The following is a 23,901-nucleotide window of genomic DNA, read 5'->3' on the forward strand; positions in this document are numbered from 1 at the left end:
TTTATTTATTTATAAGTTTTGTTACTCCACAAGAATCAACAAACTTTTTATGGCAGTCGTACGGTAGTCCCAGATTGTAATGAATAAATTAAATGAAAAGGATATTAGTACAAGTAATTGGGCTGAGAAGACAATTTTATGGATTATAGTCTTGGGCCTGAATATATATCTACGGCCCAAACTGAACAAGGGTATAGTAAGACGGATCACAACCATCGCAATCTTGAAATATATATGGTTTTTTTTTTATTATTATTTTATTTTAAATTTCTATTATTCCTAAATTTTTTTTAAAAAATATTAAATCAAATATCTATTTTTTTATTTTTATTTTTTAAATTTTTGCTTTACTACATAACTTTTCTATTTTAAGTAAAAATACAATAAATTTCTTTCTAACTCATCTAAATAGTTTTACTTACTATTTAGAATTATTTTTATTTAAATAACTTATTTCTTATTTATAGTTTACATAATCTCTATTTAATTATCAATTTTGCTTACTCTTATCTTACATCTATTTATTCAAATATTATCACACGCTTAATTCTTTACTCAACTAACACATACTTATTAATCAATATAATATTATTTTTTCTTAATTTATTACTCAACTAAATTCAATAATCTTTTTAAATTTTTTCTTTTCAATTTTTATACAAAACATTAAAGTAAACAATATTATGAAACACCCAAAGCCAAAACATATTCACCTACAAAGTCGTATGTATTTTGGATGTAGCTACGTAGGTCTGAAAGTTGAATTTTGAAATTGATAATAATAAAATTTAAAATTGAAATAATTATTTATTTCAATAATAATTTTTTTTAAAAAAAATAAAAAATAGTAAAATTCAGGTGAAAGTCGCACAAGGAAAGACAGCCATACATGCAGTCATATATATATATAGTAAAATAACTTGAACATAGAAAGGACGAAAAAAGGTATGAGAGAGAGAAGAGAGGAGGCAGCGTTCGTCAGTCAGTCTCTGTCCGAAAAGTCATCAGACAGAAGGAAACAAGGAAAGCTGCTTTGATTTGCTATGTCCCTTTCCTTGTATGCTCTTCATTTTACTATTTGATTTGATCTGACTTCATTTTTTATCTGAATTCATTCATTCATTCATGTATAATTTTCGTTCTTAATCTGTTTCCAGAGAGAGAGAGATGGGAATGGATCAGTCAAATTCCACGCCAGCCGCGTTGTTGATCTCTCGCAAGTCGCAGCACAGCAATAATTATTGATTTGAATATTCAATTCATCATTCACGACTCGGTCGTTCATTCCATTTTCCGGTCTTCTCCTTCATCAGGTCGTATTTCAATTTTCCTTGTTAATAATGGTATCTTCAAGTTCAGTTCCAATCAATTGCCAAGGTTGAAAGTTGAATTCATTTATTATTTGATTGATCTGTGTATGTGTGTGAATTTTGCATTCAGAGGTCCTTTTTCAGCTGGCTTCTGTGTGTGTTCGAGTAAGGTTTTAGGAGGAGTTAATTACTTCGTTGCGTTTGATTAGAGATGACTAGCGTTTGGAGAAATTTGCTGCCTGTTTCCGTGCCGAAGACCGGCGAGGATCGCGACGACGATTATAGTGTCGAGTACTCCTTCGCTGTCGAATACAGCGGTCCTCCGGTGACTGGCGATATTCCTCGATTGATTCCGATCGACGACCGACGGATTCCGACGGCGTTGGTGGCTAATCTCTTTGGTGGTCAGTTGAGGAAGTCGTCTCTGCCGGTTATTCAACCGATTGAGAGAAAGAGCGCTCGATCGAACAAAAAGTCGCCGGAAAAAGGAGAAGTTTCCGGCTCCGACGGTCGGTTTCCGCTGACTAAACCACGCGAAATTGGGAATTCTGGAAAGCTTAATTCCGGAAAATCTGACGGTTATTCTGATCGGGATGGCGCATTGGACGTAGCAGTTAGGGTTGGTAGTGAATCCAGTAAACTTGTCGGCGCTCAAAGTTCTAGTAGTTCAGGTACGTTAGGGTTTTCCGACGGTCATGATGACTCCAATCAGGTCTCCGGAAGCTCCGAGGTCGAGGACTTGGACGACGACGCTAGGGCTCGTGCGTCCATTGAGTCTTCAAATGAAGAAGTGCGCAGCCGTGCAAGTTCAGTTACCGGCGAACCTAATAACAGAGTGCCTGTGGTAACTTTTCGCGATTTTCCCACGAATGAATCCGGCGAAAGTGATCCTGACGAGCTTGAGGCATTGCCGGCGAGGAGACCAGAGGCTGCAGGTGAAATGAAGAAAGGTTTGTGCAATAAGTGCAACAAAAAGAACAGATTCGCAGAGAGGGAAGTATGCGTTGTTTGCAGTGCAAAGTATTGCAGAAAATGTGTGCTCAGAGCAATGGGGTCTATGCCGGAAGGGAGAAAGTGCATTACCTGTATTGGTTATCCGATTGACGAGTCGAACAGAGGATCGCTCGGGAGATGTTCGAGAATGCTGAAGAGGATGCTCACCAACGATTTGATCAAGCAAATCATGAGGGCTGAGACGTCGTGCGAAATCAACCAGCTGCCGCCGCATCTCATCTCTGTAAATGATAAACCTCTGTCCATGGAAGAGCTGGTTATGTTGCAGAGCTGCCCCAATCCTCCGAAGAAGCTTAGACCTGGGAATTATTGGTACGACAAAGTTTCTGGATTTTGGGGGAAGGTGAGAATCACTCAATTTCAATATCTCTAGATTTGATTGTTCATACTTGTTTGAGGAAACAATGGCGTCGGATGAATCGAGCAGGTTGGAGAGAAGCCAAGCCAGATTATCACAGCTCAATTGTCTGTGGGTTATCAAATTCTGAGAGATGCTAGCAACGGCAACACGAATGTGCTGATAAACAGCAGGGAAATAACCAAACCAGAGCTGTGGATGTTGCAGGTTACTTGAGCTTATAATTTCCTTTTTCATGGCGTTGTGTAGTGCAGAATATCATCTGGTTTTTTGAATGGTTTCAGGCTGCAGGCATCCATTGCGAAGGGAGCCCGCACTTTTGGATCACGGCCGATGGATCGTGTCAGCTTGAAGGCATGAATTATGTGATTGGAAAATTGTGGGGGAAGGTAACTATCAAATTTGGTTATCAACATTTTATGGATTATCATTTGTGAATCAAATCTCATTTTGGTGATCCATTCTTGCTAAAACAGAAAAGGGTCAGAATTTTATGTGCTGCTCTATCCCTACCATTTCCATCTGATATTCCGAATCCTGGTGAAGGTGTCGATAAAGATTGTAATAATTTGAATCAAAAGAACCTCGAACAGGGCGCGATGAACAGATTTCTCCTAGTAGGCTGCGATAAATCAGGAACGAGCACTATATACAAGCAGGTATATCATATTTGTTTGAATCCATTTTCCATTTTCATCGAAATATCTACTTCTGTATGCATCACTGCCAATACTTTCATTTAAATTACATTCGTCGTAGCCTTAGGCCTCCAATTCAATGCATGCTTTAATTGTCGAGATTTGATTGTTTTAACTATCGGTTGGATTCAGGCAAGGGTTCTGTATGGCGTTCCTTTCTCAGATGAGGAGAAGCAAAGCATCAAAACCATAATCCAACGAAATCTGTACAGATACATTGCCATTATACTCGAGGCACGAGGATATTTAGAAGAAGAAGATCAACCATTAGAAATAAGGAGGAAAAGAATAGTGGATCCCGGGCCTTCGACATCAGGTACATTTACATATATCATTGAACTCTAATCTCCCTATCCGTTGTACCGAATCACCCTATTCCTAAAAACAAATAATCTCACTATAGAAATCTCAGATTCTGAAAGTCGATTGTTGGTTGACAGGGAATTCAGACCATATGATTGATAATAAGGTCTACACATTCAGTCCGCGGCTCGAAGCCTTTGCAAGCTGGCTACTTCAAGTTATGACGTTAGGCAACTTGGAGGCCATATTCCCGGCTGCCACACGAGAGTATTCGCCTTTAGTCGAGGAGCTGTGGAAAGATAAAGCTTTTCAAGCTATTTACAAAAGGAGAAACGAACTGAATACGCTGCCTAGAGTCGCCAACTATTTCCTGGATCGGGTAACTAACCGATATTGATTGCATCAAGACTATTTAATATCGACGAACTAACTAACCTTCTATGTTTCGAAAGGCTGTTGAAATTTCGCGAGTAGAATACGAGCCCTCTGAAATGGATATCCTGTACGCCGAGGGCATAACTTCCGCCAATGGAGTTGCATCAATGGAGTTTTCGTTCCCAAAATCATCAGAGGACGGATACATGGAATCTTTGGAGCAGAATGATCGTCCACTCAGGTCAGTTCTCTATTCAACTTGGTCTTTGTGAAAATAAATTATGGAAATTGAAAATTTGCATTGTATTGATTATTAATATAAGGGGCTATATATTAGCAACATAAAATTGTAGAATCTGAACAAATACGGTTGTGATTGTTTAGTCGATTACAGTTTCGGACGTTGTTAATGCAAATGCAGGTATCAGCTGATCCGAGTTCCTGCAAACAGCCTCGGCGAAAACAGCAAATGGCTGGACATGTTCGAAGACGTCGACTTAGTCATCTACTGCGTTTCCATGACCATATACGACGAATACTACCAAGGCAGAAACAAGATGATGGAAACCATGAAACACTTCGAGAGCATGGTGGCTCATCCGAGTCTGGCGGACAAAGATTTCCTCCTGATCCTGAATAAATCGGATCTTCTGGAGGAGAAGCTCCAGCAAAATCCTCTAACAGAGTGTGAGTGGTTCGAGGACTTCAATCCGGTGATGAGCATGCATCCGCAGAGCTCGAATAACTCGAGCATGTCGTCGCTGTCTCAGCGCGCGTTCCATTACATGGCGGTGAAGTTCAAAAGGCTGTTTGGTAAGCTGAGGGGGCAGAAGCTGTATGTGGCGATGGTGACGGGGCTGGAGGGGGAGAGCGTGGATGGGGCGCTTCGGTATGGAAGAGAGGTTCTGAAGTGGGGGGATTATGAGGGGGAGCAGTATGATAATGATAATAATAATAATAGGAATGGTATGAATGAATCATCGTCGACGATGGAGAGCGTGAGCATGGAGGATCCCAGCCGAAGCACTACTTGCAGTGGTTGAACTCTCTCTGCCTGCCTCTAACAAAATAAGATGAGGACTAATATGCATGGTCAGGTATGCCCATCCATTGTTGCCTTAAATTAGATTCTCTTCTCTCTCTTTCTCTATATATATATATAGTCCACTGATGAAAATGGTATATGAGAAATAGGAGATGACTAAGTAGGAATGAATATCATATTGGTTCTTATACAAGTGGTACATACATACATGACATGGATACATACATACATACATGTTTATAGAGAGAGGGAGAGAGAGAGAGAGGGGTAGGTAGGCTAGCAGGGGGCGAAGCGGTCCATGAGCAATGAAAGGAGGAGGAGTGCCTCAGAGTCGTCATTAACTGTTGTTGGTGTAGTAGTATTCTGTTGGGGAGTGGTGGTTTTGAAGGAGAATGGATACGGATATGGTGGTTTCGCAATTGCCCACCTTCTTCTTATCGCTTTTCCCACTTCTCCCATGCTGCTTGCATCTCCTGCTGCTGCTGCCATTTTCTTTCTCCTCTGCTGTTGCTGTTTTGTTGATGGAAAGGAATGGAATTTGTTAGGAATGAATGAAACAAGTGCTTGGCTTCTGCTATATATATATATATATATACACACAACACAGAGGTAAAGGTGTAGGTTGTGTGGGCCTGGGACTGGGAGTGAGACGCGTTTTGCTTGGATTGGAGCAATGGAACTGAGGTTTGAAGGGCAAGGGGAATGGGGAGTGGTCCCACCCTCAGCCCCCTACTATTGCTCCGCTCTTTCACCAGAGTGAGGGGGATATTATTTATATATCACATATACATATAAATTAAATCAAATTAGTCGTACGTACAGAGTATTGAGTATATTCCTGGAAACTCATTCCGCATATTTCATCAAGCCCACTTCACATCACATCACATTCGTCCATTAATGGACCACTTGAACTTGCTTGTTTAATTTATTTTAAATTTGTGTTTTCAAATAGTATGCGGCCTGATGATTAAGATTAAATGAGATTTTGTAAAACTATATTTTAATTTTTTTAATAAATAGTGTATTTAATATTTCTATATTAATAGATGCATATTAAATCTATGGTTGAAATATATTAAATTATATACATATATTATAAAATAATTATCGAACTATTGAGTAAATCACTGAATAATTACATTTAAATGACCAAAAAATATAAGTTGGAACTGCCTCGCATTAGAAATGTGTTAAATCTACAATATTCTGTATTGTATTGTATGGTTTTGGTTGAATCATGGGTGATGGAATATTCTGAGGGTAAAGGAATTGGTGCTTAAAATGTCATTTGGTCTGAGTGTAGATGACAAACAAACCACAAAACAAAACAAGCAAGGTACCGCCTCAAACCAAATTGAAAGGCTCCTTTCCTATGTATTGTATTGGCCATGTGATTGTGGTGTGGTGTGGTGTGGTGCGATTGGACTCTCAAAATAAAAATAAATACAAAGGAGAGGAGAGGAGAGCTGAGGGAGAAAAATCAATGAACAAAACAAACGTCCAATGAGATATTATCATGCTCTGGTAGTGTATGAAAGCACTAGCTAGCTTCAAGGGGAAAAAGCAATAGAGAGGAGATATTTTTGTTAAGATATATAATCTTCTACTACTACTACTACTACTCTATTGGATTAATGAGAGAGTATCGCTACAGATATTTGTGTCATATTAGATATTTTGATCCAATCACACTACACTACACATCATATCAAATCAACGGAGTATATTTTTTGTATCCATCCATCCGTGTCTATAGACAAAAGTAGCCTAGCAAATATCTTGCTGTGTCTCAATAATTCTCATTGAAGTGAAGTGGCCCTAATTTGCACATATTATCGCATTATTAATTATTGACTACTGAAGGAGGTAAAAACGCCATAGCAAATATGTGAGGAATATCGGAACTATTATCGACACACTGACTAAACTAAAACGAAGTGATTTTTTCTTACAGGATAATACAGCTTCAATCAGTTGGAGCTCTTTGTTTCATCAGTCAGGCACAGGACCGGTGGGATTGTGACTGTGAATTTGTGATCGCAGCGAGCCTGAGAGATCTTTAAGAACAAAGCAAGATTTTCGTTAGATGAACAGATAGCTGCAAGGACATGAATCCCACTATAAGACTTCCGATAAGCACATGAGATGCACGAGAATTCAATCCTCTGGCCTTCTGGTTCAAGAAAGAACGCAGCGAGCAAAGGCTGGAGCCAACGCCTGTAATAACATCTGTGCAGCGTCCCCCAAAACATCTTTTGGACATAACAAGCTGAATTTGTTTCATGGGGGCACACATGGATTTAGGTCCAAATAACCTGCTCTGCATAAGCGCCTTTCGCGCAGAACACTCATCTGTCCATATGCAAACCTCATTTCCCGGAAACTGATGAGATGATTCACAAAGAACTTCCCTTTATGGAGGGAGAAGCTTCTCCGGGTGCTCCGTGTAGAAAACATGGAATAATGTTCTCAGGATTAAATCCAAGGAGTCCAACCTTCATACATGTTACACAGGTTGTCTATATTTGTGGCTTGCCTGAGCAGAAAATCAACCTGCTCTACAATGCTGATTTCACTGTCGGATCCATGAAAACCATGACATGTCAAAATCGGAGTTCGCCCATACGGATTTCAATAAGCATTACAAGGGTGAAACAGAAGGGATATAAAAATACCTCTTATCAGATATATCTCTTCCATCGAGTTTCATCTCCACACGTCGTAGGACCGACATTGCATACGGATTTTTACCTGCAAGTCCAAAGTTACCTTTTAAAAAACTTCAAAAACAGCAAAAAGATATTGCGTATGCTTGTAACATGAAGATGGGGTAATTATGATGTGTGAGTGGTGCATATATACAAGCTCCAACACATTATTCCAATTCAATGAATTCATCTTTGAAAGAAAGACATCTTACCCACGAAAGGTTGGCCAATTGACTCTACATTAGTGAAGACACCTCTCTGTAATTCATCCTCCGTCTTGTCTTCAGTTAACACAGATTCTCCATCTTTCTGCACCGAATGCACATCATAGGTCTCCTGACGAAAGAAAGAGATGTAGTGAGATAAAATGCCCCATTTAAAAATCCATAGAATCCTTAATATCATGATTAGATAGCATAGGTATTCAACCTGATTATTTTCAGGATCAGTTTCCCCGAGTGGTGATTCAAGTGGATTAGTCACATGGGAGATAAGGGGGCCCAAACAATCATCTTTTTCTTCGCTGCCTGTACTACTTGGAACTGGTAAAGTCACATCGTGATCGTTCAAGCTATCGGCAATACTTGCCTCTGCTGATGTAGCACTCGACTCTGAGCTGCTACTGCTGATGCTCAAAGGTGGAGATATCCATTCATTATCTGCTAAAGGAGGGTCATTTAGTTCAACAGAATCCTCATCAGTTTCCCCATCAGATCTTATGAATATCTCGCTCTCCTGGGTGTCATCATACTCAGCAACTTGCCCTGTAAGGTCTCCTCTCGATGGATCAGTGTCCTGTGACCTTACTTGAAGACTTTCTCCAAGTCCTTCAAGAGCCTGAAAAACCCGTAATCACCAATATTATTGCACATTAAATACCAAATCAAGTACTAAGCAACAATTATATCCATTAATTTACTTTATGAAGATTGCCAGCATGAAGACTTGCAGCTCTTGCAAGCCTTGTCATCACAGTGTAAAGCCCCTTGACAGAATAAGTAAGAGATGGCACCAAGGGCTTGAACACCCGTAAGGCCTCCTTGACTCTATTTTGATAAGATTGAAATATGGCTTGCCCATGAATTGGGGCTATCTCCAATTTTGTCTCTTTTTCCCGAGGCATAGCCTCAGTCATAGCGGCTACATCTTTTGATAGTAGAGACTCAAGTGGAATAAGAATCGAATTAGCCTGTTCAAGACACATGGCATGTTTAGTAAAATGTGGCCCGTAGTTATTTTTCGATACAAGAAAAAGAAAAAAAAATAAAAAAGTTTTATAATTCACAAAGGCAAAACCTTCGAAAGCTCTTCCATTAGTGAAGAGTGTAATGCAGAAGCCTCTTTTCCAAGATTGTGTATGTCATGCAGATCTTCAGTGATGGCCAATACCTGCAAGAAAGAATGAGGATTAACCAAAAGATTACCGTCTTTTAAGTATTTGTATTCTGCATGTATGTGCGTGTATAATGAGTTGGGGTTCAAAATTGTCCAAGTTCCTCAAGGGCAACAAATATAAAACTTTGCAACCAAGCATAACCTGTACAGTGAGGGCTCATTAAGGCAGGACGAAAAGTGACTAATATCTAGTACAACTATGCAGAGCTGGTAATGCACACTCCAAATCATTCACGAGTATGAGTGAACTACCATATCGTGAGATCATATGGATTATTACCATACACCCAACACATATAAGTTCAGCCTAAAGGAAAACTCTAATATGATTGGATATATACGACTGTCAAACTGCCTCTCAAAGTCAGTGTCAGCGGAGTCACAATTTCTGCAGATACGAATAGTATGTCGGTATGGCCTACACATTGAAACTTATAAGAAAGTCCAAACAGATTCCATGATCAAAATGAAAGATTACATCTAAAGGACAAGGGAGTTCATATTTTACTTTATATTAACTTATAATTATAAACACGAAAGAGATCCAAAGGTAGATGTAGTAAATATTGGTCCTCATTGGTTTTGAATAAAGTGGTAACAATTGCATATAATGGATGTTATGGCAGTATATATTCCATAGTACCATAATTAGACACAAGAATCCATAGTACATATCCAAATATCAAAGACATGAAACATAAGACCTAAATCCCTATAAGCACTGACAGTCATTTCATCATATGGAGCAACCATAGCTCACTTACGATTATTTTTGTAAATTTTAGCTTTTTTTTTTTAGGTCTTCTATTCAAGACATCATGGTATCAACTCTCAATCAAGATCTATTGTGTTTATGGCTCTGTACAATTCTTATATTTTGTGGCTTTAACACAATAGAATAACACTCTAAAAAAAAAAGACAAAGTATAATGGTACCAAACATGGAATTGATGTCAACGTATTTACACATGAAAAGTAAATACCTCTTCAAGCATGGACCCACATTCAGAAGTCAGCGCACTATGGCCTCGAACAATGCCCCCGTATGTTGATAGTGCCACACTAGCCTCATAGGCAGAGTCCTTCATAGCTATAAGTGTACTTTGCATTTCACCTGCACAAGATGAGTTTTGAATAAGAGTTGAACTTAGCCATGGTGTGCCCCAGATCCTATCAATTGCACATATTCTTTACCAGTATTAGTTCAAGGTGACATAAATGACCTATAGTCTATCGGGGTGACATAGTGACAAACACATACAGTGACATATATTTAGTCCACAGAAGTATACGACCCCTATGAGTTCAGCATCCCAAGATTATTATAGAAAGATAGTTAGAAAAGAAGATCAATTCCCCCTATGAGTTCACCTGATGCAGAATTCGCTTTTACTGAAGCAATTGAAAGTTCATTGGCAGCAGAAGCTAAGCCACTGGAAGCTGCTTCCACATTGCTTCGTGCAAACTCCCATTCTTTCTCGGCTCCTGAAGCAACAAAGAAAATGTTATCTCACTGCAGTGCTTGCAAAGATGAATATATCTGCACTCAATATGACAAGTGGAAAAGACTGCAAACTCACTAGAATAAGAATGATAAGCCACATCCAGCTTTGTAATTGCATTGAAATAAGACTGTTGCCACATTCCACCATCCATTCCAGTTCTCATTGCTGAAACTTCTCCTGTAGTCCTAAAAACCCCATCTCTGGATGCCTCAAACTCCAATATAGAGATGCAGATTTTCATAATATCTGTTGCATTTTCTCGAGCTTCCTGTAACATTTTTTGTCTCTTGATCAAATGATCATGAAATTCAGGAGGTATTCCAGAATTTCTAGCTTGAAAATTTCCGGAAGAACTAGCATTTGGGCCTCCACACGCCCAGCTCATAGCCCTTTCAAGTTGCGCCTCTGCTGTAACAGAAGCCCCCTCACAAGATTCCAGGCATTCCACTGACCTAGCTATTTTTCCCACAGAAGTTCTTAGACTTTCCAGAAATTTTGGCCTACTGGTGTTCAATATAATTCGTAGCAAGTTATCATCATTTGGAAGATATTTTTGAATAGCTTGCCAGACATTTTCCAACGGTCTCGAGGTAACATTGTGCATCCATTCCACCTGAGAAATTTCCATGCTAGTCTTCAGAAGAGCATCTTTAAGTTCATTAATCTGCCTGTTCATGATGGATACTCGTGATTTCACTGCCCGGAAAGATTCATGCACATTGCAGTACTCTTCAAGCATTAGTTGCATTCTTTTAGTTGACTCGAAATCTGATTGAACTTGATCGGCTGCAATATTCTTACTTGGATTTGTCCTTTGCCTCAAGACCTTGATTTCTTTGTCTAATCTTGTCAAAAAAGAAGGAACAACTCTATCCTTCAAGTATTTGCCAATGTGCTCCTGAAACTGACGTCTAAGCTTTCTCTTTACAACATCAACAAGCTGATCAAATCCTATATTTTGATCAAAAGATGTAGCCACATCATGTGTGCAGGAATCAAGCAAAAGATCAACCATAAGAACCTTCCATATAAAAAACGCACGGCGGCGCATTAAACCAGGAAACTTCCATATGTATTCAAACACTGAGCATCCTGAATTTATTGATTCTATAAGGGAAGGCAATCTGCTTGAGCTGTAAGAAAGAGGCTCAACCATTGAAACCAATGCTTCATCGACTGATTCCAACTCAGTGAAAGGTCCGAACAAGGCAAGCAGAAGCGCTTTTCTTCTTGAGATATGTTGGTCCTCTTCATGCTCAGTAGTAAGAAGAGATTGTAAATGAAGTTCAGAATCCACCAAAGTGCTATTAATGTTTTCTTCTCTCTTTGTAAGTGATGTTGTTCTTAGGTCCTTTTGGTTCCAAGTCTGGTGGAGTTCATCCAGTTGCACTCTGCATGCTTCTTCTTGAGTGGCCAGTTCCTCAGCCTCTTCCCAGGAAAGACAATCTCTACCCTTGACAGAAGCTTCCTCAAGAGCCAACTGTTGTTCAGTGATAAGACCTACCTTCACAAAGTAGTTGGACTCAAGTTCAACCAAAGAAAATTTCTCCAGTTCAACCTGGACAAGCTGATCGATTGCTGTGTCCACAGATGCCCGAATTTCTGAGATGGATCCAAAAAGGTCCATAACATCAGAATTAAAAGAGATAACAGATCTTAAAAGGTTGGGTATAACTTCAGTTATGGTACCAATAAGGTTTTTGCAAAACAGAATGTTATTCCTAATGATAGAAGCCCATCTACCCTGGTAGGCATAAGAATGATTAATGTCATCCTCAGTGTCACATGTATCTAGGCCAGCATGGTGCCTGAGCTCATCAAGAAGCTCCATTAAAAGCGAACATTTCTCTATTTGTTCTTCAAATACACAAAGAAAAGATCCAAGATCAGCCTGCAAGCCACTGTTTGTATTTCTTTCCTCTCCAAAATGTTCCAGGCTTTGATTTATTTTGTGATGAACATCATGAAACATATTGCTAACCGCTGTATCCAAAATGCGTATAAAGTTTTCTTTTTTCTCTACAAGCTCCCAGTTGGTTGTGGAGTTCATCATTCCTTCATACTTCTCTGGCTCAGAAACAGCAGATCCCTCTTTCATTTTGAGATCTGCACGCTTTATGTGGTTTGTGAAAGCTGATAAAATCCGTTCCTTGGCATTTGATTCAGTTTCTTGGCCAAGGGACATAACAAGTTCTCCATACTCTTCTTCCAACCTCTCAATATCTGCACCAAACTTTGTCACGTTAAGGCAGAGATCATCATAATTGGCCTTAACAGAGCCGGATTTGTAAGTGGGCCCACTGGTAATGAGTTCAGCACCCTGTATCCGCGCAACTGATATCACATCAGGAGTGATAGTATTTAAAGAAAGCAAAATTTGTGCCCATCTATGCACTGGACTTGTTGTAAGGTAATTCAATGGCAGGACCCGCTGTAAAGCTAATGAATACACTTGGAGAGCGGAAACTGCAGAAGAAAGCCCATGATCCAGTTCAAAAACTAACTGAGAAACTTCCTTATCAATTTCATGGCACTGAATTTGTGTGGGTTCAGGAACTACAGTTAGAGGAACCCCAGCCCCTATAACTGCAGATGTAAGGGATAAAGCTTCACCCAAACCAGTCAGCTCAACACGGACTTTGATTTCACGAATTGAATTATTCCTTAACGCATCAAGAATTCTTCCATGACGCTCCACCCATGCTGCTGCTTCTTGGCCTTTCTCCACCACTATTGTCTGTGCTTGGGAAAATTCTCGAGCTTGCATTTCAAACAAGGCATGACTTTTTTCAGAATTACTAGTAGCCTCTGCAACAACTGATTTTGCAGATTTTTCATGTTGTACAAGGTTAGATCGTTCTTGATCTGTCTGATAGAAATAACTTGATGTGGTCTCATACTGATTTAGAATACTGGTGAACCTCTACATATGAGATGGAAAAGTCAGATGAAATAAATTTTTATTTAACAAATGTTAGGAACCTAAGGTAAAAGTTGGAACAAACCTCCATGGTTGATTCAACTGCTGGTAAGGTAGAGAGCAAAAGATCATGATGTTCCTGGTCAGATTTTGAATAACAGTCAGTTGCTTGTTGATTATGATCTTAAAAATGAAACATTAGCTTTTGTGTTGATCCCAAGAGACTAATGCCTGAGTAGCTATAAGATAATTGTATCATCAAAACAAGGTTTTCCAAAATGTTGGAGGGGAACTCAGCTAAAATTGCAACAAGATTCTTGCTCAGTTGCAAGATTTGTGCACATTTGGATGCAATAAATAGTATATAAACTTCATTCAGCCAAAATATAACTGAAGATTGAATTCACATATGATGATAAACACACACATCAACAGTTCCAAGCAATGCCATTCCTACACCTTCAAAATTTTGTACCAGAACTATCAAAAAATTAGAGATGATGCTAATGATTTGTGCAGAAAATTCAATAAATATATGCTCCTACTTCTCAAAAAAGCAAAAACACAACAAAAACACAATATTCATTTTGTTGTTTGACTAATTGCCTATGGTTATGGAATATAACACAATGTGGAAGGAATAGAGAATAGTAAGGGATACAAAATTTAGTAACCCTGTTCGATCAAACTGATATACGTCTGAGGGGCTGTCAAGCAAGGAAATTCACTATGGAATTGTGCTACTCTCAGAAACTCCTAAACAACTCCCGTCCTAGAAAGTGAGAATATTTGTATATGTATATTTATAGAGTAGAAACCGTAGACCCACACTTGGCCAATGTCAATATTATCCAAATAAGTATCCTTCGATTTTAGATCAGGCTTCATATCCAACACCTATGAATGCATAAATGGCTAGAAACCCTTTTATTCTGTCTTAACCTTGCATTGCATTACCATTATGTATATTGAAACACAAAGAGAAATATCAAATAAAAATAAAATATCATCGTATTACAATAAACATACTATGCCTTATTTTGTGAAATACCTGCAGGGGAAAACGAATTTCTTGGACACGAGAAGCAAATAAACTTAAGCTTACTGCAAGCTCCATGCCCTTTCTTTCCTCACCAACAATAGCTGCATCATCATGAAAATTAGCCTGTGTCCACTCCACAAGTGGGTCCCACACAAAAACCTCTAATAACATCAGTATTATATCCTTATTCTTCCTCAAAACACCTAAAACAGCCTCACAGTTTGCTCTAAAGGAACCCTCAGTGCCAGTTAGCCCTAATGCTGATTCCATCATCTGGGTAAGACGAAATGGAACAATTTCAGGGATCTTCAGTCGCTGCCCCTTGTCAAAGCACACATTGTAATCAATATGCAAAATATCCCCAGTACAAAAATCAACAAGGATATTATCTAAGTGTCTATCACCCAGGCCTAGAATGTGCCCAACAATACTCATGACTGCCACACTCCCAGAAAACCTGCAAGGAGACTAAAGTGTTAAACACATACACACACACACACACACACCCCCCTATATAATATGATTATAAGTTGGATTATATCCACATTGTCTATGTAACATGCTCAATAGCAGTCCAGTAACATTTTCATGAGGAACCAAAAGCATTACACGAGCTTAACACTTACCTAAGTTCTACATATCAATAGGCAATCTCACTTTCATCAGCCCCAATAGTTGTTTGCATTCATTAACTTATCCCTATTCTCAGATCTATGTCACAAGTTATCACAGGTTATTATTCAGAAACTGCTATATGCTTCAAAGCTTGCTATGTAGAAGATGAGGGGTCCAACAATGCACTCCGTCCAACTTGAAAAATAATAAAACACTACTACTACTACTACTAATAATAATAATAAAAGAAAAAGAAAGCAACAACTTCTTAGATGCTATGTTCTATTCCTTAGTGCAGCGGCCAGTACTCATTTATAATTCATCTGTTGACAGGAATAAGTTTCTACATACTATTCAGCAGAAACTCAATAGCAAGAACTGAATATATGATTGCAGACACTAATATTAAAGGTACTGCTAATAAGATGACAACATTGGTCATTGCACATCATGCATATTGAAGATAAAAAATAGAATTGTGAGCAGCCATGTAACCGTATAAGTATTGCAAAATGATGTAGTGTTCTTCAGATAAATCTAAATCACCTTTTCAATTTTGAACTAAATGCTTTGAATCCCTCACTAGAACACCATAGCTCCTGATGAAGAAGTTGCTTAGGAGTCTCGCTCATGAGATCTAGAAGAACCTTCCTTTTAACATCATGAGGCCAGTCTCTCCTTGATATTACTCTTCTTATGCCTTTCTCCTTTAGCGCTGGTATAATTTTTCCATAGAACATGTCACTGGGCCGAGGGACTGGCGGATGAACTACATTATTTGTATCAGCACCCGTTGCAGAAAGCTGTTGTAATTGGGCTCTGTGCTGCCATGATTTAAAGACACTATAAATGCTAATCATGTTATCTACCCACTGAATGAGACCAGCTCGTCCACTTATTGGAGTCACAGAGTAATAACGAATTGCAAGTGACTGCCCACGTGTAGCCGAAGATGACTGCAGAAAACCATTTACAGATTGCAATAGCTGCATGATTCTGGCATCAAGGCGGAGGTCTTCTCGTCCTTTCAAGAGATATGTATACTTCAGCCCATCTGAACCCACCAATACAAGCTTTTTTGGCTTAGTTTTAGTTGGTAAAATGGCTAATTGTTCAGAGAAAGAACCGATTGTCACTATTTCCGGGTGAAAGTTGTTTGAGCTACTCTCCGACTCAGATATCATCAGTTTTCTCTCAAGACCAGGCATTGGAGTATTTGAGTTCAACAAAGAAGCTAACTGCGGTGCAACTTCCCTGAAAGAAATGGATGACTTCCTCTGGTAAGATGCCAAGGAGGAAGCTATGGCCTCAAATGGTCGCCAAACATCCCCCAATGCTGCAACAGATACAGGAGGAGTTTTAAGTTTTGTAACAGCTGATTTGATTTGTTCTTGATACTCCTCAAAAAACCACAACTCGTGAGGTGTTTCAGGTCTCCGAGAAGTAGAAGTCAATCGACGCTCCAAGACTACAACAATGGGAGCCATCATGGCCGAGTACTTTGCAGCATTAATCTTCTTCTTCTCCGCACGAGTCAGAGTTATATTCTCTTCAATTCGTGCAGCCTCCTCCTTCAACAAGTTGATGCGCCTCATAACATCTAATAGGTTGCAGGAAAACATATTAGTGCTACTGAATTGATTAATCACAACTTCCACAGTCGCAAATGGGGAAGAATGCATGTTCATCATTTACCAGAAAGATAGCTGGAAAGAGACAGATTGAGCTATAGATTGAAGCAGCTTGCAGTAAGGTAACTATGCTAGATATTAATTAAATCTAGATTTGAATCAACAAATGATGAGTTTTGATCCAGAAAATCTAATCAATTATCTAAAGCGCCAAAATTTCTGGCTTTTTAATTCTCAGGCCATTAGTAAATATTTTACACAATGTTATCACAGATGACTGGAGCATGGAGATGTAATAGACGTATAAAATTATGTCAGAAACTAACAGCAGGTTAAGTAATTTCATAAATCACAAGGAAACACAAAAACAATAATTAAACATCATCATAAAGGGGAGAAAAAAACCTGCATGAAGATCCTGGAGTGTGCCAAGCCATAATTCCTCCCAAAGAACAGTTACATTTTCAAGTTCTTTTATCATCAATTGAGCATCTTGTACTAATCCTGGATAGAGCTTATTCTGCATTTCAAAAATATATTGGGTACAGCATTCAACATCATGCAATAGCTGTCCAAACAATACATATAATCCAATATGTGTTAATACTTATATGTGACAATCTATAGAATCTCTACAAGAAACAGAAACAAGGGCGGGGTTGAGAGAAAGAATGTCACCCCATCTAAAAGAACACAAAATTGTTTTGAAAACTATAAATTACTTGGACGCTCATTCTAAATGATTTTAGCAGATAAACTGAAAATAAAAGGCAACAAACCATTATGTCAAAGATAATGATTATGGTGCAATCATAGGAAAATAAAAGCTTATAAAAAGATAAAGGGGGGGAAAGAAGAAGAAGAAGAATACCAATACTTAAACATAAGAAAATAACACCTTCAAGGAGATATGTCACCAGAAAGCAACACAATTTGCTACATTTTAACATACAAAACGCAATAAAATTATAAAAGTAAAAACAGAAAGCGAAGCATGCATCAGCTACCAAGAAAGAGAGAATATTCTGAAGCTCCTCGGAAGGTTCCTTTTCAGGAGAATTTGCATCAACAAGAGTCGGGTAAACTAAAGACCATGGGGAAAGTTTTGCCAGCATGATGAGCAATGCCTCCAACTGTTTTCTGACCACTTCATCTGGATGTGAACTTAATCGGGCGAATAATTGAGGTGTTATTTCCTTCAAAGTTAGAACAAGAAGTTAAAACACAGTCTAATCAATCTTTCAGCAAGATCTCTAAAACTTCTCTTACCTGCCAGGGAAGCAAAGGGGCCTTTGAAAGAGCAGATTCAAGAGTATCTTTCAATTCAACTCCATAATTGACCAGGATATGCAACACATAGAGCATGGCCTTCAGGGTATAACTCACATACTTGGATTTCAAATCAACATCACGACCAGTTAATTGTCCATCAAAGCTTTTCAAAGATGAAAATGAAAGATAGTTGATAAACGCTTGAGCTGCCTGACCAAACAAAGAAACGCGTCTCCACCTCAAAGACCGCCATACATCGATCAAATCAGCCACTGCAGATGCTGATTTGGTTTCATCTAGTGTCATATTAGCATAATTAAGACATTTTTGCAATTCGGAAGATAGCCAAGAAGATATTGCATTGCTACTGCAGTCTTCTGCCCCTGGTGTTCCAGCCGCAGTTTCAATAACATCTACTATTTTCTGCAATAAAAGATTCATTTCATTGTCACTCTGCGTGAATTCATTAATCAAATTGTTGCAATCTCCTCTTTCTTCATTCAACTCCTCCGCATTCAATCTTTCTTGAACAAGCTGTAGGACTATGTGTTTAACATGCAACTGCTCACCCTCGGTTAACACAAATCTCTCAGGTTTGATTTCATTATTGAGGATGGGAGAAAAAGAACAAGAACAAAGAACAGTCTCACAGTTGGATGAGACGGACGCACTAGCTTGAGTATAACACCAGGAGGCATACAGAATCCATGATTTTCCCATCCTTGGACAAATAAGTGTGGACAACTTTCTAGCGGTACCAACAAGTTCCTCTATAACAAGATGCATTCCTATTTTAGAGCATTGATTAGCATCAGCAGAGGTGGCTGCCTCTTTGCCTTGGGAAGCAATCCCAATCTTGTTTAAGTCAGATTGCATCTCAAGAATAGCACCCTCCAAGTTTTTACTCAAACCATTTTCTTTCAACCAATTTGAAAGTTTCAAGCACGCCTTGGCCTTCAAAACATTCTCATGAGCACATGCTTCATGTGATGAAGAAGTCACTAAAGGATGCACAAACGACCAAAGATCTTTAAATGCATCCTCAAGCCTGTTTTCAACTCGCAGAAGCAAAATGTCCTCATATTTCATAGAGGACGTGAAATAATCACAAAAGCTTTCATCTGAACAGAGCGAGACATGCTTTTTGAGGTAATTGTTGAGACGGGTAGCCAACATTAGGTTTCTCTGCTTCCGAGCTAAAGTTACTAAATTTTTACAGAGCTGTAGAGTCACAAGTGAATTTGGAAGAGTGTTTTGATAAACACGCAAAACCTTTAGCCACAAACTGCACTCTTGATGAACTTGATTACAGGGGAATTGCAGGGTTTGCATATATGTACTTAGTAATGAATTGAAAGGCCCACTCTTGGAGACTTCAAGATTGCAAGCCTCTTCAAACACAGAAATGCAATACAACTGGTTGACATGTGGAGCTGCCTCCACCAGCCCATCAAGTGGCAAAACAGAAAATGGCTCCTCCAACATCAATCTGGCTTTTTGCAACTCAAGAGGAACTTCATCTACTTTCCCCTCCATTTGAAGAAGCATTGCCTGCAAAAGCATTTGTTCACTTCTTTGCAAAGCCAATTTGGGATCAAGTGTGATTTTATTGCTACTTTTTGGAGTCAAGTCAAGGTATGACCATGCTGCCTGGAAATTCCCCTCATCAAAACAAGCCAAAGCTTGAATTGAATTCAGTTCATTTCCAGCAGTGGTCAGAGCTCCAGAAAAATTCCTGCCAGCATGCTTTGAGCGAATAGTTTGCAGCTCTAATAACCAGGATTCCAGAGACTTCCAATCAGAAATGCATGTGTAATTCTCAATAATGCGTGCAATGGAGAATTGCACACCATTAGAACCCATGGAAGCAAGCGATTCTTCAGTCTGTAACAAATGGATATAGTAAGCTGCTGCTTTTTCATGTTGGCCTCTTGCTTGATATACAAGCCCCTCAATCCATGGAAAATCCCCCCCACTTATGTCAACTCTTGGACCCTGGCTTCCATCTGAAAACAAGGGAGAGAATACCTTGGTCGCCCATTTCTGCAGCCCGACCAATGCATCTGGTTCATTGTTCTTGCACAAAGCAAGTGCCAAGCTCTGCATGATTCTCAATATATCTCCAGCATATCTTCCTCTGATATTGTGCAGATTTTCACTTATCTGGATTCTTGAGTTCTCTGCCAATGCTGAAGCCAGAAGGCTGCTGAGATCCTGCAATCGCATTGTGCAGTAATGAATAGTAGCATAATGACACTGGAGCGCAAGTCCAGCATCCATCATTGGCTCACTTATTCGAGAAAACCACTCCTCACAAACTTTCTTGTTTGATCTGAAAAATAAGGAGCTTGTCCGGGAAGCATGAGCTAAGATCGCAGATCCTTCATATGCATTATATACTTGTTTCTTCAATGCCTCAACAAATTCTAGCAATAATCTCATAGGCAGTAAATGAGCATAAGATCCTGTTATATTTAAAGATCCGTCACTTTGTTCTGTCTCTAGATGTAAGACATGAGACACGTCAAGAAGCATCCGCTCCAAAGCAGCAAAAGTTTGAGTTGGCCCACCAAGGTTAGTTCGAAGGCGAGTAGTAATGCAAAATCTAGCTGCTTCATGTATAGACCACCAGGCGCCAGCTAGAAGATTAACTGTGCAAACTCTTTCAAGAATATCTTGCTCTACTTTGATTTCCCACCATAAACCGTTGCCACCAAACATCTGAGTTTCCTCCGGATGAGTCAACAGTTGGTACTTCTTGCTCTGGCAGGTGTGAATCAGCCGCTGGATCCAAGAAGATAAGGGCACTTTCCATCTCTGAGAAATAAAGCTCAAAACAGAAACAAGCTGCTGCGAATGGAACTGCTGGGGAAGCTGCTTAAGGGCAAAAACTTGTTTCCAGTGCAAGGACGATTTATTGGTAGAAGCAGAACTCTGAGGCTTACATGTGTTAATATCTCCAGAGTCACAAAGGCCACACACAAAGGTTGTCAAAGGTAGCACAGAACAAAGCAAATTAAGATATGCATTTTTTATGTGTTTTTCTGGATCACCAACTCGTTCAAGGATCGTCTCAGCAATAACTGGGAAGTGGATAGGATGTATAATTTTGGCTTGCAGAAGCATCTCAATCACAGTGGCTACTAGAGATCTGACTTCGGGTTCTCTGTCTGAAGCGGCAATTAATGTTGAGTAGAGCAAATCTTGGATGATTTTCCAGTATTCAACTGGTTGACAAGGGTAAAATGGATTCTTTATTTTTTTGTGTGTGTTAATGACATCTTCACAAAATTTATGCATCCATTTCAAGGCTTCCATTTTGACAGCCAAAGGAGAAGAACTTTCAAGTGCTTTAATTAGGAGCCTATTGTACCTCCTCAGATGACCAAACACCACTTTAGAATATAGATCTCCCACAGCTTCCTCTCCATCTTTTCCAGACGATGCTTCAAGATAAACCAGGCCACCATTTTGTATCTCTACGGAGCATTTACCAAAAAATTCTATGGCTGATAGCATTCCAATGGTTCTAAGAAGAGTAGCTTGCAACTGTATACTGCCTTTGATAGGAGAATTAAAAGGATCTAACTTGTCAGCTAAAAAGGATACCAACTTTTCTGTCCTACTAACAGATAAAACATCCACTTTTGCTTGCCCAGTAGAATTGCCGCATCCTCCCAAAGTCACACAGCTTAATAGCACTTTCAGATCAAACTTTATCAACATGATCAGCTCATCTTTAGAATAATTATTAAAAACTTCCATTACTTCATGGTCACCCTGCTTGCATAAATTATTTTCAAGCTTGCACCCTAATAACTGTAGCTCCTGAAACAATGAATCCATAGTTATTTCCACAACATCATTCTTCCCATGTTGAAGTAAGAAAACATATGTGGCTGCAGCGCTTCCAGTTACAAGATGATTGGGATGTAACCGCAACTGAGATATGGGTCCGTCAAATTGCAATATCTTTTGAACAGATGATGACATGAGCCCAAACTTTTGGAGTGACAACAATTGCAGATTTGTTTTAAGAACACCATGAATCTGGAATGAAGTAATTTTTTGGGTCCCCACAGTTGGGCTTGTTACTAAGCTTTGATTCAATAAATCTACAGCGATAGGGTAAAATGTAGAAAAACTTCCACTTAATATTTCTGCCAACAATGTCAAGCATCTCCAAGAATCCTCAATCCATTTTGACCACCCAAACTTTCTCCCAACCATAGACAAGCATCCAAGTAAAGCAGGCACCATTTGAGAAAGGGGTTCACTTATTTGTTCAAGAAAATTTATTTCCAATAAACCAGAGGCCACCGATTGCAGAACTGTGCAAAAACAAGACAAAAGGGCAAGCAATCTTTTAAACTGTTGGGGGGAACCAGGACTTCCATCATGGAGTAATGCATCCATGTCACCTAAAAACTTGGACAGCAATCCCAGAGAAAACTGCATATTGTTCACCCAATGTTTCTGAAATTGTCGAAAACTATCCATAATTACAAGCTTATCAGAGTCAGCAATGTCGGGTATCAAAGCCCACCCAATAAGAAGATCAACAATGTCCATGAAATGTGGTTGGAAGCATCTGAAAAACTTTAATGAGATTAATGTTAGCACACCAAGAAGCCTGGGCAACAAACTTGGTGAAGTTCTATCGTCCTCAAGAAGTTCCTGGCAAGCTTTAAGAATTGGAAGTGCATATCTCTCAATGGCTCCAATCTCCCCAACATTAAGAAACTCGTTAAGACTCTCAAGTGCTAATTCCAACGACCCGTCTCCAATACTCAAAGATTGCAGTGACCATCCTATATATCTGTCGATTGTACTGCCAAGCATAGCATTGTTCTGTCTTCCATTAGAGGCCATAGATAATGAACATAAGACAGAACACAGAGCACCATAAGCTGTGGCTGCTTCGTGGCGCACAGAATACACCCTACATCGTATATCATCACAAGTAAAATTTATGCAACACGATATACACTAGGAAAAATCTAATCAACATTGATTCTGTATTTCTAAAAACAAGCGATGGAGAGAACGAGCACAAGCATAATAACATAAAAATAACAAGTACGACCAACGAATGACTTCATACAAGCATAGACGCAGACACTTTCGAACAGCCACACACATCAGAAACATGAATGTCATCATGGTTGAAGACTTACTTATCGCTTAGGAGCTGGGAGAAGCCTTGCGCGAGGAAGGGAGCAGAGTGAGTAACGAGAAGCGAGTTATGAGGATACAGTATGGCACGATGAAGAGAGCCAATGGCGGCGAGGCGCGAAGATTCCTCTTCCTTAGGAGGCGAAGACGCCGCTACTGATGTAGACGAAGTCGGCCCGGTCTTCGATGAGTCATCCTTCGGTAGTGCCGTGGTAAGGAGCGCCGCTAGTTGCTGCTGTTGGTGGTGGAGCCCCTGCATCGAATCTCCGCCGCATCTCGCCTACTCCACAAACATTAATACCGAAGTTTCCAGTTCCTTCGTCGCCGCCGGATCGCCGGAGCGTCACTAATCGGCAGTAATTGCTCGAAGTCTTTTCCTCTTTACAAGGACTACGATTATACTGAGAATTAATTTTCCCCATGTATTTATTATTAACCCAAAACTTTAAGAAATTCTGCAATACCCCCAAATGTTTTAATAATATAAATTCAAACCGAAGGCCTGCACTCATTCCGGCTGCCATCTATTCAA

General features: G+C 39.4%; 2 protein-coding genes across 6 annotated transcripts; one reads left to right on the forward strand and one right to left on the reverse strand.

The window, feature by feature from the left end:
- The first annotated feature begins 936 nt into the window (after positions 1-936).
- LOC127262328 (extra-large guanine nucleotide-binding protein 1-like) lies at positions 937-7,546 on the forward strand. 4 transcript variants are annotated; one of them, XM_051290975.1, is made up of 9 exons: positions 937-1,057; positions 1,158-2,667; positions 2,752-2,889; positions 2,967-3,071; positions 3,159-3,341; positions 3,513-3,696; positions 3,821-4,062; positions 4,136-4,299; positions 4,480-5,402. In XM_051290975.1, the coding sequence occupies exons 2-9, from the start codon at positions 1,522-1,524 to the stop codon at positions 5,099-5,101; spliced, it is 2,784 nt and encodes a 927-aa protein (XP_051146932.1). In that variant the 5' UTR covers positions 937-1,057; positions 1,158-1,521; the 3' UTR covers positions 5,102-5,402. The 4 variants fall into 4 exon arrangements, 3 of the variants coding, with proteins under 3 accessions (XP_051146932.1, XP_051146931.1, XP_051146933.1); XR_007841121.1 differs by lacking the exon at positions 937-1,057 and adding an exon at positions 7,061-7,546 and having other exon boundaries at positions 1,116-2,667; positions 4,480-5,155; XM_051290974.1 differs by lacking the exon at positions 937-1,057 and having other exon boundaries at positions 1,116-1,313; positions 1,441-2,667.
- Positions 6,815-23,840, reverse strand: LOC127262327 (uncharacterized). Of its 2 annotated transcripts, none has more exons than XM_051290972.1 (16): positions 23,372-23,840; positions 18,192-23,025; positions 17,930-18,118; positions 17,328-17,442; positions 15,838-16,891; positions 14,686-15,133; positions 13,720-13,773; positions 10,790-13,637; positions 10,581-10,694; positions 10,193-10,323; positions 9,111-9,203; positions 8,734-9,003; positions 8,244-8,651; positions 8,027-8,150; positions 7,782-7,857; positions 6,815-7,681 (listed from the first exon to the last, which is right to left on the reverse strand). In XM_051290972.1, exons 1-16 carry the CDS (start codon positions 23,626-23,628, stop codon positions 7,582-7,584), a joined length of 11,115 nt encoding a protein of 3,704 aa, XP_051146929.1. In that variant the 5' UTR covers positions 23,629-23,840; the 3' UTR covers positions 6,815-7,581. The 2 variants fall into 2 exon arrangements, with proteins under 2 accessions (XP_051146929.1, XP_051146928.1); XM_051290971.1 differs by having other exon boundaries at positions 18,192-23,136; positions 23,372-23,839.
- Positions 23,841-23,901: the final 61 nt, after the last annotated feature.

The sequence above is a fragment of the Andrographis paniculata genome, unplaced genomic scaffold (assembly GCF_009805555.1).
Source record: "Andrographis paniculata isolate CXL003 unplaced genomic scaffold, ASM980555v1 Contig65END, whole genome shotgun sequence".
NCBI classification, from domain to species: Eukaryota; Viridiplantae; Streptophyta; class Magnoliopsida; order Lamiales; family Acanthaceae; genus Andrographis; species Andrographis paniculata.